The 16,763-nt window shown below is 49.7% G+C and overlaps 1 protein-coding gene and 1 pseudogene across 2 annotated transcripts; one reads left to right on the forward strand and one right to left on the reverse strand.

The window, feature by feature from the left end:
* Window positions 1–282: 282 nt before the first annotated feature.
* LOC308260352 (nucleolar protein 56-like) lies at window positions 283–7,568 on the forward strand (the record flags this gene model as incomplete). The annotated part of the gene is given in 7 exon segments (XM_080691650.1): window positions 283–441; window positions 2,644–2,659; window positions 3,773–3,872; window positions 6,101–6,541; window positions 6,722–7,137; window positions 7,140–7,222; window positions 7,225–7,568. Coding segments are annotated over 7 exon segments (1,503 nt in total). The 3' UTR covers window positions 7,513–7,568.
* Window positions 7,569–9,898: 2,330 nt separating this feature from the next.
* On the reverse strand, window positions 9,899–11,420 carry LOC308260353 (protein N-terminal asparagine amidohydrolase-like; annotated as a pseudogene). Its single transcript has 2 exons — window positions 11,364–11,420; window positions 9,899–10,537 (listed from the first exon to the last, which is right to left on the reverse strand). The product of its transcript is annotated as a protein N-terminal asparagine amidohydrolase-like (transcript).
* Between the last annotated feature and the right edge of the window lie 5,343 nt (window positions 11,421–16,763).

Here is a 16,763-nt window from a genome sequence, read left to right on the forward strand (position 1 = left end):
TGTCCCCGGGGCTCTGGGGCAGCCACTGTCTCTGCTGCCTCCTTCCAGACCTCGCTTCCGCTCTCAGGCCTGCTCTGCGCTTCATCCTGCCCAGCACTGAGCGTCAACTGAGGCGCCCTTCCAGTCCAAACCGTGATTATCTAACCCTGTTGCTTTCAGACTCTTTTCCTACCATAAAATGTAACAAGACAAGGACTCCCAGCCAAGCATGGTTACAGAATTCCATCTGGTATGGAATACCAGACCCTGGTAAACAGCATGTTGTCCAGGTTTAACCTAACGATGGTGCCCAGTCTTGACGAAGTAAACGACCTTCCTGCACATGGCTTCCAAATTCCTGGTAATCTGATCCTTCAAGCAATCACCTCTAGAATCCAGAAAATCAAAAGTTTAGCCAAAAGCAGCCTCCAGCCATTACGACAAGCCACCTCCATAGTTCTTGTAGGAACACAGGAAATCCTTTGTTAGGGAATGCTACATATATATACATATATACATATATACATATACATATACATATACATATACATATACATATACATATACATATACATATACATATACATATACATATGTGTGTATATACATATATACATATACATATACATGTATATGTGTATATATATATATATTTGTGTGTGTGTGTGTGTGTGTGTGTGTGTGTGTGTGTGGTGACACTGAGGGTGGAACCCAGGGACTTTTCTACCTCTGGGCTACACTCCCAGACCTATTTTATATTTTATTTTTATTTTTTATTTTATTTATATATTTATTTACTTATTTTGTGGTTCTGGGGATGGAACCCAGGGGCATTCAACCTCCGAGCTACACCCCTAGCCCTATTTTTTATTCTTTATTTTGAAACTGGTCTCACTGAGTTGCAAAGGGCCTAAGTAGCTGAAGCTGTCTGAGAACCGCGATCCTCCGGTCTCAGCCTCCCAAATGCTGGGATTAAAAGCGTGTGCCACCTTGCCTGGCTGTTTTATATTTTATTTGGAAACAGGGTCTCATTAAGTTGCTGAGAGCCTCACTAAGTAGCTGAGGCTGGCTTCGAGCCTGTGCGATCCTCCTGTCTCAGCCTCCCAAGCGCTGGGATTATAAGTGTGCGCCACCACGCCCATCCAGTGCCAAGATACCATTCAGTGATTCAGTGCAACAAACCATCCAACACCCATTGTCTGGATATTTTTGACATGTCAGGACAAACGTTTGACATGACAGCCGTGAAGCAGCATATGGGATGGAGATGCCAACCCAGGGTAGACAAGAGTCTCCTGGACTCTATAAGTTTCTCTTGGGTGCTTTAGTGGAGAAAACAAAAGTGTGTAATAAACAATGGATGACTTTGCCTGGATTCATCACTGATCTTAAATCCTCTGCCCGAAGTTGTATTACTAATGAAGTTTTCTGCAATCTCAGCTTCCAGTAAATGTGCTAGCATTGCCGGAATGGAAGTCTAGGAAGTAGAGAAAGCGTTTCTCATGGAACAACGCCTCCATCTTGTGGCCTTTCTAGTATTGCAAGTGTGTCTAAGCACCCCGTAATTTTGTGATCATTGGTAGGCTAAATTACATCTTAAAGAGGACCTGCAGGGTTACTAATTCAGTCCACTTTCTTGATTCAGATAAGGCCTGTTTACTTTGCGTGGCAGAGGGCCCAGGTCAGAGAGGCAAACTGCACCAGGCACCCAGGACTAGCTTTCACATTTAGTCATTCAACAAATAATCACCAGGCTTTTCTTCCGTGTCCAGCCCTTCGACAAGCAGACGGGAGCTCTGGTCTCCTACTGCTGACGTTTTTGGTGGCACGCACAGGCAACCCAAAGAAACAACGGGATGAATAATGGCTTCTTACTGTGACGGGGTTGGGGGCAGGGGCAGGGTGAGAAGAGCCAGTGTCGGTGTCCAGGTGTGGAGTCAGCCAGAGGCAAAAGGGCTTTGCCCATCTCAGGCGCAGGCAGGAAGGAAGCCAGGTGGCCACCAGACACCGTGGTGCCCACAGTCAGTGCCGGGAAGCTCTGCCGAATCACATCAGCCCAGCTCCACACAAAACACACAGAGTGCTCTGTGGAAACAGATTTAGACTGGAGGCGATAGAAGCAGAGGGAAAAGAAGCTTTAGACTAGAGAGTGTGCCCAAAGTCTTCAGCCACATTTGTGCTATATTCCAGGGACTGAACCCAGAGGCATTCCACCTCTGAGCTATAATCCTAGTCCTTTTTGATTTTTGCTCGTTTGCTTTGAAACAGGGTCTCTCTAGGTAACTGACAGGCTCCCTGCGTGGCCGAGGCTGTCCTGGAGCCTGCGAGCCCCCTGTCTCAGCCTCCCAAGTCCTGGGTTTATAGGCATACTCCTCCATGCCCAGGTTCAACCACATTTTGCGTGTGTGTGTGTGTGGTACTGGGGATAGAACCCACGGGCATTCTACCTCCGAGCTACGCCCCCAGCCCTATTTCTTGTTCTTTGTTTAGAAACAGGGTCTCACTGAGTTGCAAAGGGCCTCATTGAGTAGCTGAGGCTGTCCACAAACCATGATCCTCCGGTCTCAGCCTCCCGAATGCTGGGATCACAGCATTATCAGTTATTAATTAGAATGTCTCTGACGTACAGCTCTGTTCGGCTCACTTCTCTTGCAAATGTTTCAGGATGTGTCTCCAGCAGGTAAGGATTCTTATTAAATATAACCACAATACCATTGTCATAGCACACTAAATAAGGAGCCCTTATTTTAACCGTATTTGCCTGAATTTATTTTCAGAATAATTTTAGACTTCCAGGGGAAATTTTAGATTTCTAGGGGGAAAAAAATGTTAAGTTTCAGTGTTTTATGCATCAGTCTCACTTTAAGATTGCCCCCCCGGGGGGGTGCACACTTATAATCCAGGAGGATCACAGGTTCAAGGACAGTCTCAGCAAGTAGTGAGACTCTCAAAAAAAAAAAAGGAAAGTTTGGGGCCAGCCTCAGCAACCTAGCAAGACTCTATTTCAAAACAAAAAGAGACCTGGGGGTGGGGGTGGGGCCTCAGAGGCAAAATACTCCTGGTTTTAATCCCTAGTATCCAACAACAACAAAAAAAAAGATTATGTTCTACTAAGCTAGATGTTATTTTTGAAAATGAACCATCAAATACATAACAGCCCATTTTATTCTACTGAAGAAACATAAAAGATAAGTCAAATGATACCGCTATTTTATATTCAACACTATATTATATTAAATGGAATAAGAAATTTAAATCTATCAATTAACGTAATATCAACTAGAATGTCTCTGACTTACAGCTCTGTTTGGCTTTGTGCACAAGGGCCCTAGTGGTTGAGGTAGTTCCTACCTTCATCCCAGCATCCTCCTGCTTATCATCTCTTTCAATGGCAGGAAAAATGGAGTCTCAGAAATGTGCCACAATTTAGTATATTGAAAAAATATGGCCGGGCGTGGCGGCGCACGCTTGTAATCCCCGCGCTTGGGAGGCGGAGACAGGAGGATCGCGCAGGTTCAAAGCCAGCCGTGCTGGCTTAAGAGACCCTGTTTCCAAATAAAAATATAAAATAGGTCTGGGAGTGTAGCCCAGAAGTACAAGGGCTTCCAGGAACCCCAGTACCAGCAAAAAAAGAAAAAATATGTATTTAGCTATATTGGTACCTGGTGACGGAAAGCAACATATCTGTATATCCTGTTACAGAATGTCTTTGAAAAATTCTGTTAAGGAGCAGGAGGGTGAAGGAATAGCACACGCGCCAGCCGCATGCTGGGCGGGTGTGCGCTGTGTTTAGGCGAGACCTTCGCGGGCCGAGCGACAGTGTCGGGCAGGGGCGCAGCCCAGGCTGTGATGATGGGCACCCGGCACCTCACCCAGGACCCCCTAGACCTTATGTCTTAGGAAAAATTGCTTCAAGCACGTCTAGAATGTCTTTCTAAAGAACATACCGTCCCCGGATGTGGTGGGGCATGTCTGTGATCCCAGTACTTGGGAAGCGGAGACAGGAGGATTGCAGGTTTGAAGACAGCATGTCCTACAGTCCTCAGTGTGGTCGGTTAGTGAGATCCTGTTCCAAAATAAAAAATAGCCGGGCGTGGTGGCGCACGCTTGTAATCCCAGCGCTTGGGAGGCTGAAACAAGAGGATCGCACAGGTTCGAAGCCAGCCTCAGCTACTTTGTGAGGCTCTCAGCAATTTAGTGAGACCCTGTTTCCAAATAAAATATAAAATAGGTCTGGGAGTATAGCCCGGGGGTAGAAAGCCCCTGGGTTCCACTCCCAGTACCACCAAAATAAATAAATAAACAAATAAATAAATAAATAAATAAAATTAAAAAATAGAATAGGGCTGGCGGTGTAGCTCAGCTAGAAAATTCCTAGGTTTGAGCTCCCTACTGCAAAAGCACGCCTCCTTCAGCTCTGTGGAGGGGGCGCTAGAAATGTGTTGCCTCAAGTTAGCCTTCCTGCCAAGTTAATAAACGTGACTAATAAAGAATGTCAGAAAACAGAGGATGGTTCCGTATCAAAAGTCACGTAGGAGAGCGTGCCACATGTTACATCCAAATGCTGTTCCTCTGAACGCTTCCATCTGGGAAATTTCTATAAATCCTTGCAGCTGTCATGATATTGTCTGGGACTCAAGAATAAGCCACAGCGGACACAGCAGACTGACGTCCTTGTGCCAACACAGTACATCTCAGCCCTGCATGGTCATGACAGATTCACAACCGTGTGCACGTGTGCACGTACACACACACACACACACACACACACACACACACACACACGCCCAGCGGTTCCAGTCATGCCCAGTGCAGCCAAAGCTGTTCCATTAAAAACAAGCATAGAAGCCTACAGAGAAATACCTTTGCTTTTCTCTGACAGCTTTACCATAACTTGAGTTTAGAATCTGCGTCTTGAGCCAGGCATGGTGGTGCACGCCTGTAATCTCAGAACTTGGGAGGTGAGACAGGAGGAGGTCTGAGGCCAGCCTCAGCCACTCAGTGAGACACTTTTTCAAAATAAAATAGGGCTGGAGGTATGGCTCAGAAGTGGAGTGTCCCTGGATTCAATCCTAGTACCCCCAAATAAATAAACTTTTTAAAAGCTTCTGCATCTCCTGGAAAAGCTGGGAACAGAAATGCCCGTTCAAAAGTGGTTTTCCATAGATACAGCCCAGAACATCTGCTTTGGCCTTTCAACCTACCTAGAGACATAAGTTTGTCTGGAGGGAGAAATTTTCTTTAGTCAGTGTACGCAAGTATATGTCCACACATATCCACATATGTTTTTGTGTATGTGATGTTCTCATTTTTTCTCTCTTACTCTTAAGCAGATAAATTCTCATAAGATAACCAGCTTATCTGTCTCGATTTGGATCCCAGCCTGTCACTTTCTAGCTCTGTGACCTTGGGCGAGTGGCTAAACCTCCAGGTCATGCCAGTCTCCTCTGTCAGATGGAGATAATACCTATCTGATGGTGGTGTACTAAGTTTATACATAGAAACACTGAGATCTGTGTTGGCCACAGGACTTCCTAACACATATTTCCTACAAAAATTATTACTCTTATTTCCAATTAGCCACTCTTTTAAAAACATGAAAGGCTTTATTGTATCTTGGTTATAATTATATAGTCACTATTTTTTTTTTTTTTTGGTGGTACTGGGGTTCCTGGAAGCCCTTCTACCTCCGGGCTACACTCCCAGACCTATATTTTATACTTTTTTATTTGGAAACAGGGTCTCCTAAGCCAGTGTGCACGGCTGGCTTTGAACCTACGCGATCCTCCTGTCTCCGCCTCCCAAGCGCGGGGATTACAAGCGTGCGCCACCACGCCCGGCCTTATATAGTCACTATTAAACATGCAAATAATACAGAAAACTACAAAGAGAAAGATAAACTGGTAGAATTTCAGAGAATAGGAGGCAGAGTAAGCCCGCCCCATGTACACCTCAGCCCAGGCCCTGTGCCTGGTCTGTATTGCAAATGGGGAGACATGGAGTCGAAGGGGATTTGAATCTGGCGTGTTCTCGTTTAATCCACGCGGACGGGTGAGCGGGCTGAGGCTGAGGCTTCTCCCGTGGAGACGCAGCTGAAGCGGGTGTGGTGTGCTCCTGGCAGGGAGTGGTACGGGTATCACTTCCCTGAGCTGGTAAAGATCGTCAACGACAATGCCACGTACTGCCGCATCGCCCAGTTCATCGGGAACCGAAGGGAGCTGAGTGAGGAGAAGCTCGAGCAGCTGGAGGAGCTGACGATGGATGGGGCCAAGGCCAAGGCCATCCTGGATGCCTCGCGGTCCTCCATGGGCATGGACATATCTGCTATCGACCTGATAAACATCGAGAGCTTCTCCAGTCGTGTGGTGTCTTTGTCAGAATACCGCCATAGCCTACATACCTACCTGCGCTCCAAGATGAGCCAAGTAGCCCCCAGCCTGTCGGCACTAATTGGGGAAGCGGTAGGTGCCCGTCTCATTGCTCATGCTGGCAGCCTCACCAACCTGGCCAAGTACCCGGCATCCACAGTGCAGATCCTTGGGGCTGAAAAGGCCCTGTTCAGGTACCAGTGAGGGCACCTGCCCATACCAGGAGCCACTTCTGGTGCCCACTGCTTGTTGGGGGAATCACAGTGATGGCTGACCAGGGCTCCCTGACCTGTGCGGACCTCTGCCGCGGGAGTGACGGCCAGTCCTGGTGTCTGAGTGATTCCCAGGGCCCGGCAAAGGGACCAAGTTTCCAGAGCCCTGAAGACCAGGGGTAACACACCAAAATATGGACTCATTTTCCACTCCACCTTCATTGGCCGAGCAGCTGCCAAGAACAAAGGCCGCATCTCCCGTTACCTGGCAAACAAATGCAGTATTGCCTCCCGAATCGATTGCTTCTCTGAGATTCCCACGAGTGTATTTGGGGAGAAGCTTCGAGAACAAGTTGAGGAGCGCCTGTCCTTCTATGAGACTGGAGAGATTCCGCAGAAGAATGTAGACGTCATGAAGGAAGCAATGGTTCAGGCAGAGGAAGCTGCTGCTGAGATCGCCAGGAAGCTAGAGAAACAGAAGAAACGCTTAAAGAAGGAAAAGAAACGGCTGGCCGCGCTTGCCCTAGCGTCCTCAGGAAACAGCAGTAGTACTCCAGAGGAGTGCGAGGAGACACAGGAAATCCCAAAAAGAAGAAAAAACAAAAGGCCCAGGAGGTTCCTCAGGAGAATGGAATGGAAGACCCACCTGTCTGTCTCCCTAAACCCCCCCCCCAAAAAAAAAGAGATCATTTTCCAAGGAGGAATTGGTTAGTAGTGATCTTGAGGAGACAGCTGGTTGCAGCACAAGTCTCCCCAAGAGGAAGAAATCTTCACCCAAAGTAGAGACGCCAACTGATGCGGATCCTGAAGAGGCCAGCAGCAGGAGTGTCCCCAAGAAAAAGAGGAAGTTCTATTCCAAGGAGGAGCCAGTCAGCAGTGGACCCGAAGAGGCTGCTAGCAGCAAAACCACCAAGAAAAAGAGAAAATTCCAGAAAACTCCTCAGGAAGATTAGAATGGACATTCCCTGGGGGAAGGGCATGCCCCAAGGTGACACCTCCCTCATATCCCAAACCCCAATAAAAACAGACTCAAAAGTCAAAAAAAAAAAAAAAAAGAATTTCAGAGAATACGTTGTGGACGCTTTGACAATTCTTTCAGATAGTTCCCAAGTCAGCACACACCGAAGCCCGGGAACACTCATGCCTGAGGGGCAGGGGCTCCCCTCGTCGGTGGTGATGGGACCCTACCTTCTCTGAGAACAGACATGGCATATGTCACGGGAAGCGGGGTGCAGCATGGCAGAGGCTAGTCATGCAAGGCCACCCTCAGGGGACACTGGCGATATCTGGAGACTTTTGGTTTCCACACACTGGGGAGAGAACGCATATGGTATCACCGCCCAGGGCTGTGCTGAACTTCCTGCAATGCACAGGACGGCACCCACAGCCGAGAATGAAATGGCCCCAAATGGCAATACTGCCAGATTGAAAACACCTGCCTCGGGCTGTTTCCTTTCTAGGAAGAAATAAATATCATAGGTAGGATGATCCATCAGTTAGTTTTCACTGGTATGCCTGTTGTTGAACTTTTATTTATTTATTTTGTAGTACTGGGGATTGAACTCAGGGACATTCTACCTCCGAGCTACACCCCAACCTAATTTTTTTATTCTTTATTTATTTATTTTGGTGGTACTGGGGTTTCTGGAAACCCTTCTATCTCCGGGCTACACTCCCAGACCCATTTTTATACTTTTTTATTTGGAAACAGGGTCTCTTAAGCCAGCAAGGCTGGCTTCGAACCTGCGTGATCCCCGTCTTCGCCTCCCAAGCGCAGGGATTACAAGCGTGTGCCACCACTCCCGGCTTTATTCTTTATTTTGAAAAAGTCTCACTTAGTTGCAGAGGGCCTCACTAAGTAGCTGAGGCTGGCCGCAAACCTACGATCCTCCTGTCTCGGCTTCCCAAGTACTAGGATTACAAGCGTGTGCCACACGCCTAGCTGTTGAGCTCTTAAAATGCTGCTGTATGAGTTTTCAGATGGCTCTCGCCCTGCCCACTCCCATGGCTGCACCTAGCACTGTAGGCGCGTGTCCTGGGGTGCGCTCCCCCACTATGGGCGGCAGCTGCTCCCATCAGCCCTTGACCAGCTGCTAGAGATGTTAGCCCCCCAGGTTTAATGAGGGAGAGAGAATGAGAGCAGGACAAACTACATTCTCATCCTTAACTTCTTCATAAAAACTTCCTTTCAGTATTGTTACAGGTGAAACCGATCTCAGACCAGACTTTCTCTTCTAACAATGAAAAGCACTTTCTTTTACCCTGATGGTAATTGCGATACACGGCTGTTATGAAACATTTGAATGAAGCAGGGATATCTCTGCTTGTGGTGAGAGTTTCTGCTGTGGCAGAGCCTTAGAAAGCTCTGCTAGAGAACGGAGAAGCCCACCTCTAGGAGGCCCGGGGAGGAGGGAGGAACTGCCCTGGACATGGTCCCTGCCAGTCATCTTGGGGGTCACCTGCACGCAGAGTTCCAGGACGGACTGCTTTGTGTGTGCTCATCCTGGGATAGGAGAGGGACCCTCCAGTTCTGCTCAAACCTTTAAATGCTTGAAGGAAACTCCTCCAGCCAAGGGCTGCCGAGACTGCACAGAGAGTATCTGATCATTCCTAAATGTTATCTTGAGAAGAGAATAAAGAGGTTTTGTTGAGAAGGTTCCTGCTGGTGTCTGCCTCTCAGAATTCTGAGCCTTCCTCTCCCTGCTCTAGAGAAAGAAGCCATTGATTCAGCTAGATCCTGCCAAGGGGAGAGACGTCCCACGATCTGTGGCCAGCAATCCCCCCCTGGGACACATGAAATCAAACTATGAGCCCTGTTTTGTAACTGACTTTGAAGTAGAAACACTGTGGGCATATTTCTTTGTAAATGAATACAGAAACACCACCATCTGCGCTGACTGCATGGCATTCCACCGCAGGGATGGAGGGTGCATCAGCCAGTTGTCTTCAGATGGATGTTTTACTAAAATTGTTACAGGAGTCCCTCGCAATTAAATCTTTCTATTGTTGTTGCTTTGGTACTGGAGATTGAACTCAAGGGCATTCTGCCTCTGAGCTATGCTCCCAGACTTTTTATTTTATTATATTTTATTTTTTTGGTGGTACTGGGGATGGAACCCAGGGGCTTTCTGCCTTCAAACTACACTCCCAGCCCTATTTTTTATTATTTATTTATTTATTTATTGCCAAAATAAGATTTTATTTTGAAAGTCATTTGAAAGATATTGAGTAGAGAAAACCTAGGAGTCAACGGATGTAGATTCCAACTTCATTTCTTTCCAAGTCCCACCAATGGTCTTTGTCTTGCCCCAAAGTTACTTTCTTTGGTAATTCCTATATTTAGTTTCCTGGAGAAGAGATCTTTTCCCATAAGCCATCTTTATTCTTTTTGTAGAGGAGAGCTTTATTTCCAGGAAACAGTGTGTTCATTGGAGATGGGTATTTTTTTTTTTAGAAACATCAAGGTAGAACTAATGTGTTCAACGAAGTGCGGGAGCTTAGCCGAAGGTGCAGTGGAAAGGTTTTCTAATATTTGTTTATCATCTTGCTGCAACCAGAAATCCACATGTGGAAATGGCATCCAGGAGTACGGGCCTATGCGGAGTTGTTCTGTCTTTGCATCATAAATGCTAACCATCGGGCCTCCAGTTAAAGCCCGCGCGGCACACAGCTCCTCCTCAGGGCTCGATCTTGAAAGGCTGCCCTGTAAATCTCTGTGGTTTTAATGTTGACAGCAATGCCGTAAATTACCGGGAAGTGGTTTTCATTTTCTTCCCGATCATTTAACTCTGTCACACATAACGTCGCCAAGTGAATGTCCTCTTCTTGTTTATCAAATTCACTAAGAAGCTGATGAGTAAGTTTTTGTGACAACTGCCTGTCATCACTGAAACCTCCCACGAGGTGCACTTCCCAGAATTCCCAGGATCCCAAAGTCACCACAACCAAAATAGGACTCGCAAATGTCGGGCAAAGGCCCTAGCCAGCCAGCATATGGGGTTTTTTCCTCTCAGGACCCCCTCCCCTTATTGGGGAGCTTTTCTTTCTCTCACAGGTTGTATTAGCCCTGAAAGAAGGCAGAGTGCAACTGAGGGCACATGGCCTGGGATGCTCTCGGGTAGTGACCTGAAGGCCTCTGCTGGACATCAAGGCTGACCAGGGCCCCTAGGGGTGACCTGCACCTCTATTCTGGCAGATCGTGTGGACTCTGGGAGAAAGTAGTTTGCAACTGACGGCACTTGACTCGGACGACACTCGGGTAGTGACCTAAAGGCAGCTACTGGAAACCAGAGACCCGACAGCCCGAGTGGTGTTCTGCCACTTTTCCTATTCCCTTCTGGCAGATCGCGTGGACTCTGGAAGAAAGCAGCCTACACCTGAAGGCAATTCGGCTTGGGCTACTCTCAAGTATTGTCCTGAAGGCAGCTGCTGGACCCCAGAGTTCCAGCCCCTTTGGGGTGTTCAGCCACCTTTCCCCATTCTCTGCTGCTTCCAATAAACCTTTTACTCCCCTTCCTGAGGTCTGCAGGTGTCATTCTTCACTCACCATAGACAAGAACCCTGTAAGGAAATGCCGAGTTTCTTCTCAAGAAACTCCGTTTCATCTATGATGAAACTCCAGGTTTCTTCTCAGGAATCCCCCGTTTCATCTTGGGGGGCTCAGAAGAAACCCCCGTTTCACCGTCACAATGGGTCAGGCAGGTAGCCCCATTACCTGTGTGCCTCAGGACCAGTGTGACAAGTGGTAGCATCTCATCAGAGCCCAGAATGGAGATGGAGCCTCCAGCGGCGGGTGGGCCCGCACCAGCTCACAGGTGGACTGCGGCAGCTGCATGCGCCACCCATCCATGAGCAGCGGCATCGCCGAGGCGGCCGCCCGGGCAAGCCCAGGGAGGAGGCGGCCTCCCCAGCCCAGGCCTTATTCTTTATTTTGAAACAGGGTTTCACGGAGTTGCAAAGGGCCTCACTAAGTAGCTAAGGCTGTTCATGAACCGTGATCCTCCTGAGCCTCCCGAATATTAGGATTACAAACATGTGCCATTATGCCCAGCTCGGCCTTTAATTTTTTTTTTTTTTCTGAAACAGGGTATCCAGAAGTTGGCTGAGGATCTTACTAAGTTGCTGAGGCTATCCTGGAGACTGTGATCCTCCCATCTCAGATTCCCTAGTACTAGGGTTACAGGCCTGCTCCAGCAAGTACTTAATTTTTTTAAAACATGTCTGTGGGTGGGTTTCTGGAAGTGGACTCACTGGGAGCCCAGCTCTGAGCCATGCACCTGCTGCCAGCTTGACTTCACAGTGAAGACACATGCAGGGGTGGGAGTTTAAAAAGGACTTTGCCAGCCGGGCATGGTGGTGCACGTTTGTAATCCCAGCATTCTGGAGGCTGAGACAGAAAAATCGTGGTTTGTGGACAGCCTCAGCTACTTAGTGAGGCCCTCTGCAACTTAGACTCTGTTTCAAAATAAAATATAGAGCAGGGGGTGTAGCTTTGCGGTCGAATGCCCCTGGGTTTCATCCCCATATCCGCAAATAAATAAATAGATAAATAATCAAAAGGACTTGTGCCAAAACCAAACCCTGCAGCTACTGAGATGCAAACAGACTGGCTGTGGAGCCTAAGACACACTCTATCCTCCCTGTGCAGGCCCCTGATCATACCTCGGGCCTGTGACCCAGTGATGCAGTGCATGATGGGATTTACCTGCCTCCTGTGTACTCCACCCCCCCAACCCCCAACCCCCCACCCCCCCACCCCCGCCTGGGGAGTCAGAGGAAGTTGCTGACCTGTCCCCTGGGGGAATAATTGTATTAGTGATAAGGTGGCCTCTGGTGGCTTTGTCAGCAGATTCAAAGCTTTGAGCTGAGTAATCCTTTGGCGTCTGCCCCAGCAGCTGGTGGTCACAGACTAGGGGAGACTCCCCCCAACCTCCCGGCTCTGCTTTCCCCTGCACAGGGCTCAGCTCTGACTGGACCTGACCTGCCAAGGAAACCAAGGCCAGGCTTTGAGAGGTGCTCGGCTGGCATCCAAATGTTGCAAGGAGTTGACCTCAGGAAATGAAATTAAACGCAGAGCAAGAATAGGCGGGGCCAAGCCTCCAGGCATCTTATTTACATGGGTTTTTGCTGGTGTTATTTGTTGGCAAGCATGGCCACCATTAAACATAGCCAAGCCGGGCGTGGAGGTGCACGCTTGAAATCCCAGCGTTTGGGAGGCCGAGACAGGAAGATCGCTGTTCAGGGATGTCCTCACCTACTTAGTGACTTTCTCGGCAACTCACTGAGACTCTGTTTCTTTTTTTTTTTTTTTTTTTTTTTTTTTCTGGTGGTACTAGGGTTCCTGGAAGCCCTTCTACCTCCGGGCTACACTCCCAGACCTTTTTTTTTTTTTTTGGAAACAAGGTCTCTTAAGCCAGCACAGCTGGCTCCGAACCAGCGTGATCCTCCTGCCTCCACCTCCCAAGCGAGCCACCATGCCCTGCTGAGACTCTGTTTCAAAATAAAGAATAAAAAATAGGGCTGAGTGTAGTTCAGAGGTAGAATGCCCCTGGATTCCACCCCCAGACCTGGGAAAAAAAAAAAACCATTGTAGAACATCAGGAAAACAGGAGTTTAAATATAGACTCCGTGTCGGGTAAATGCCTGTGATCCACACACTCTGCAAAACCAAAACCCCAGCCCCAGTCCTGGAGGCTCCATCTGGCAGCAGAGAAAAAAAGTGGACCTGGAGTTGGGTTCAGTGTTAAGTGTACTGGTATTGGGAAGAGGGTTTAAAATGTATTAATGTGTCAATACTGGGAAAGATGTCCAATCTTGAAATATATCTTCTTTACTAAGAAAGCCAGGGTTAGCTAACATGTCCTTGCATTCCTAAGAACAATTTAACACATTTTGGGGGAGAATACGAAAGGTAAAAGCGAAAGGTAAAAGCCTGTGTCTGGAGACAGAGATGCCTCCCTCTCAGGCCATAAATCTGAGCCTGTGTTTGGAGACAGAGATGTCTCCCCCTTTAGGCCATATTCGGCTGGAGAGATAACAGAAGCAGAGCCACAGAAGCAGAGCTGGAGTTGGAGATAAGGGGTAACATGATCTCCAAAAATCAGAGGGACCTGCTGGACTTAGACAGGATAAAAACTCAGTAAACTGGTGTTCTTTGGCATTTTCATTCGAATTGCCCCCCTGTGCCCCGCTCCGGCACAAGGCTGTAACTATCTCTATATTTCTCTCTTTTTAATAAACTTCTTTAAATCTTCAGCAACTGTCCAAGCGATGAATACTTATTCTTAGCTTAGGACAAGAATCCACGGTTTTTCTGTTTGTCTGTCTGGGTGGTGGGGGGGGGGTTACTTTTCCACACACACACCACGCACCTTTCCCCCCCAACCTATCCCCTGCAACATTAAGGACAAGACCTGTCCCTAGTCCAGATCTTGCCAGAAGGAACTGAGCTGAGCGAGTGCTGGACAGGTCTTAGAGGATGGGCAAGTGGAGCAAAAGGAGAGAGGAGAGGCCCCTTTCCCACCCAGCCCCCTGCCCCAACTTGAACACCCTCCCCACAGCCCCGCCAGTCTCCTGTGCCCTTGGGGGAGGAACCACAGCCATGGATCAGACCTGAGGTCACCTTCCCCCAGAACCTGCCACCCTCCTGCTCCTGCCTGGACTGCACACCCGGGAAGCCAAAGTCCCTAACCTCAGCTGGCTGCGGAGCTCCCCCAAGGCCGGCCTGAGCCCCCTCTCCACGAGGCTGCCTCAGAACTTGCCTCCCTCCTCAGCTCCCGCTCCATGTCCTCACCTCCAAACCTCACCCGCTTAGAGAGAGGGGAAAGCCTCCACCCTCCCCCTTTTGCCCCACCTCTCCACACTTCCTCCAGCCAGCCACCCTGACCACATCACAGCTCCTTCATTAACCCCCCACGACTGTCCTGCCCACTGTAGAGAAGAAACAGGTGGAAGGTGAGGGGGAGGTGTGCTGGCCTCCGCCCCCTCCTGAGCTCTGCATCCCCCAGGTCCTTCAGGGGATCCCTTAAGGGCCAGAGTGGCCATCCTCCTTCTACTTGTGATCGGCTGCCCCACCCCACCAGCTCAGCATTAGACCCATGAGTCAGAGCAAAGACTTCACACTCTGCCTTGCTCTTTCTCCTCTGCATATCCCGCTTAAAAACAAACTCCTCCTGCCAGAAGTGGTGGTACAGATCTATAATTTCAGTATTTGGAAGCTGAGACAGGAAGATCGCAGGTTCAAGGCCAGCCTCGCAACTTAAGAGGCTCTCAGCAACATAGAGAGAGACCCTACTTCAAAATTTAAAAATAAATAAATAAAAAGGGCCAGAGATGTAGCTCAGATGTAGAACGCCCCTGGCATTCAAGCCCCAGGACCAAAAAATAAACTCCTCCTAAAATATATTTTAACTATCTCCCTTGATAGTTAAAACTATCAAGGAGGGGGGATGTCTCCTTCACAACACCCTGTCAGCCCCATCTCCTTCCCTCAGAGCCAAGTGCTGCTCCTGGTTCCTCCATCCCTGGTTACTAACAGCAAAGGAAGCGGCTTGGTTTCTGCTAGGACAGTGTCCGGTGGGGAGAGGACTTTGGGGATCAGATGCAAGTTTTCATCCCCATCTTCTCTCAGTAGCTGTGTGGCCTGGAACACACCCCTGAGCCTCCCTGGTCTCTCTGCTGTGAGCTGAGGCTGGTGACAGCACCTCCTCCGAGCGGCTGCTGCGACATCTGCACACCAGGCTGCCGGGGTTGGGGTCAGGCCTCTTTGCGCACTCTTTCTCGTTCTCACTCCTGGGCATGTGGAGGAGCTCCTGGAGCACTTCACTGGTGGAGCATCATCCTTGACTCCTCCCCTTGGGCTCCCCGGGCCCACGTGTCCCATCCCGAGTTTCTCTCTGCATCTCGGATGCTCCTGTGCATTGATTGGCTCTTCCTCGACTGGGTTGGAGACCCTCAGCCCAGCCCCAGCCATTCCGACCTTGCACACATTTGCTAAAGGTGGCCCCACAACCCGGGACACTGGTTACCATCTCTGCGTGGGCCAGCTGGGGATGGATTGGAGGGGACCCCTGGAGCTGGACTGCACGGTGGAACTGAGGGTGGATCTGTGCATGGGGAGCTGGGTGCAGACCTGGTGTAAAATGGTCACAGAAGTCGTGAACGTGCGAGAGATTGCCCAAGGAGAGGGTGAGCGGCTTGCTGGGGCTGCCTCTGGGCTCCCGGGGGTGATGAGATGTGGAGACTGGCTTCCAGGAGCGGGAGGGCACTGCTGAGTTCAAGGGCAAGGCCTCGGCCATGGCCATCAGGTGGAAAGCTTGTCACCGGAGGGCTTCCTGCGGGGCTTCTGGCAGGAGGATGGAGGGAAGATGAGGACAGAGGACAGGTAAGAGGCCTCAGCTCCGTGGCCTCGATCTTCTGTGGTTCCAGAAAGAGGATTACCCTGCAAAGCCCCTGAGCTGACTTCCCAAATCCCCAATAGTGCCTCTCTGTCACAGTGAGGGTTAACCCCACTCACCTAAGGGCCTTGCCCCACTCCTCCCTTCCCCTAAACCCCATGAGTCTTCCAGGAGCTTCATGCACCCTGGGCTCTCAGGCTGAGCCAGCTCTGGTCACAGCTCACCCCGCTGAGGATGGCGGGGAAGGGGGGTCTCCTCCAGACTTGACCTGGGCAGGGGAGGGGGAGGGACGGAGAAGCAGAAAGAGGGAAGGGTACTTCCTGGGTGTTGCTCTGATCTTCTCGGTAACCCTGAAAAGCAAGAGTACCCGGCACCTGAGCACTCTCAGTAAGTACCAGGCACAGAATCACACCGCATGAGCTACCCAATAATTCCCCCAGTGACATACAGGACAACGACTTCTGTCTTCCCTTTTCACATATGAGGACACTGAAATTCAAATGGTCAGTTCACTCGCTCAGGGACACTTGGCCTGTGACGGAGGAGGGATGAGTGAGCCCGGGGCCGTCCCTGCCCTCCCCTCTCTGCCCCTGCAAGCCCACACCTGGTCCAAGAGGCACAGATGCCCCTTCCCTTGCCTCCCCAGAGGAAGATGGGCCGGGGAGCAGCAGAACGCAGAGGCCAGGCTGGGGGTGGGCACGCGAGATCCAGAGCAGACCCACTGTGTCCTGCAGCCCGGTGCTCCAGGTGGGCAAGGGAGACACCTGCCGTCTGCTCTCCGCCTCCCCAGTCTCGTGCCCCGCACCTGA

This window comes from Muscardinus avellanarius, assembly GCF_963383645.1.
Source record: "Muscardinus avellanarius genome assembly, chromosome: 3".
NCBI classification, from domain to species: Eukaryota; Metazoa; Chordata; class Mammalia; order Rodentia; family Gliridae; genus Muscardinus; species Muscardinus avellanarius.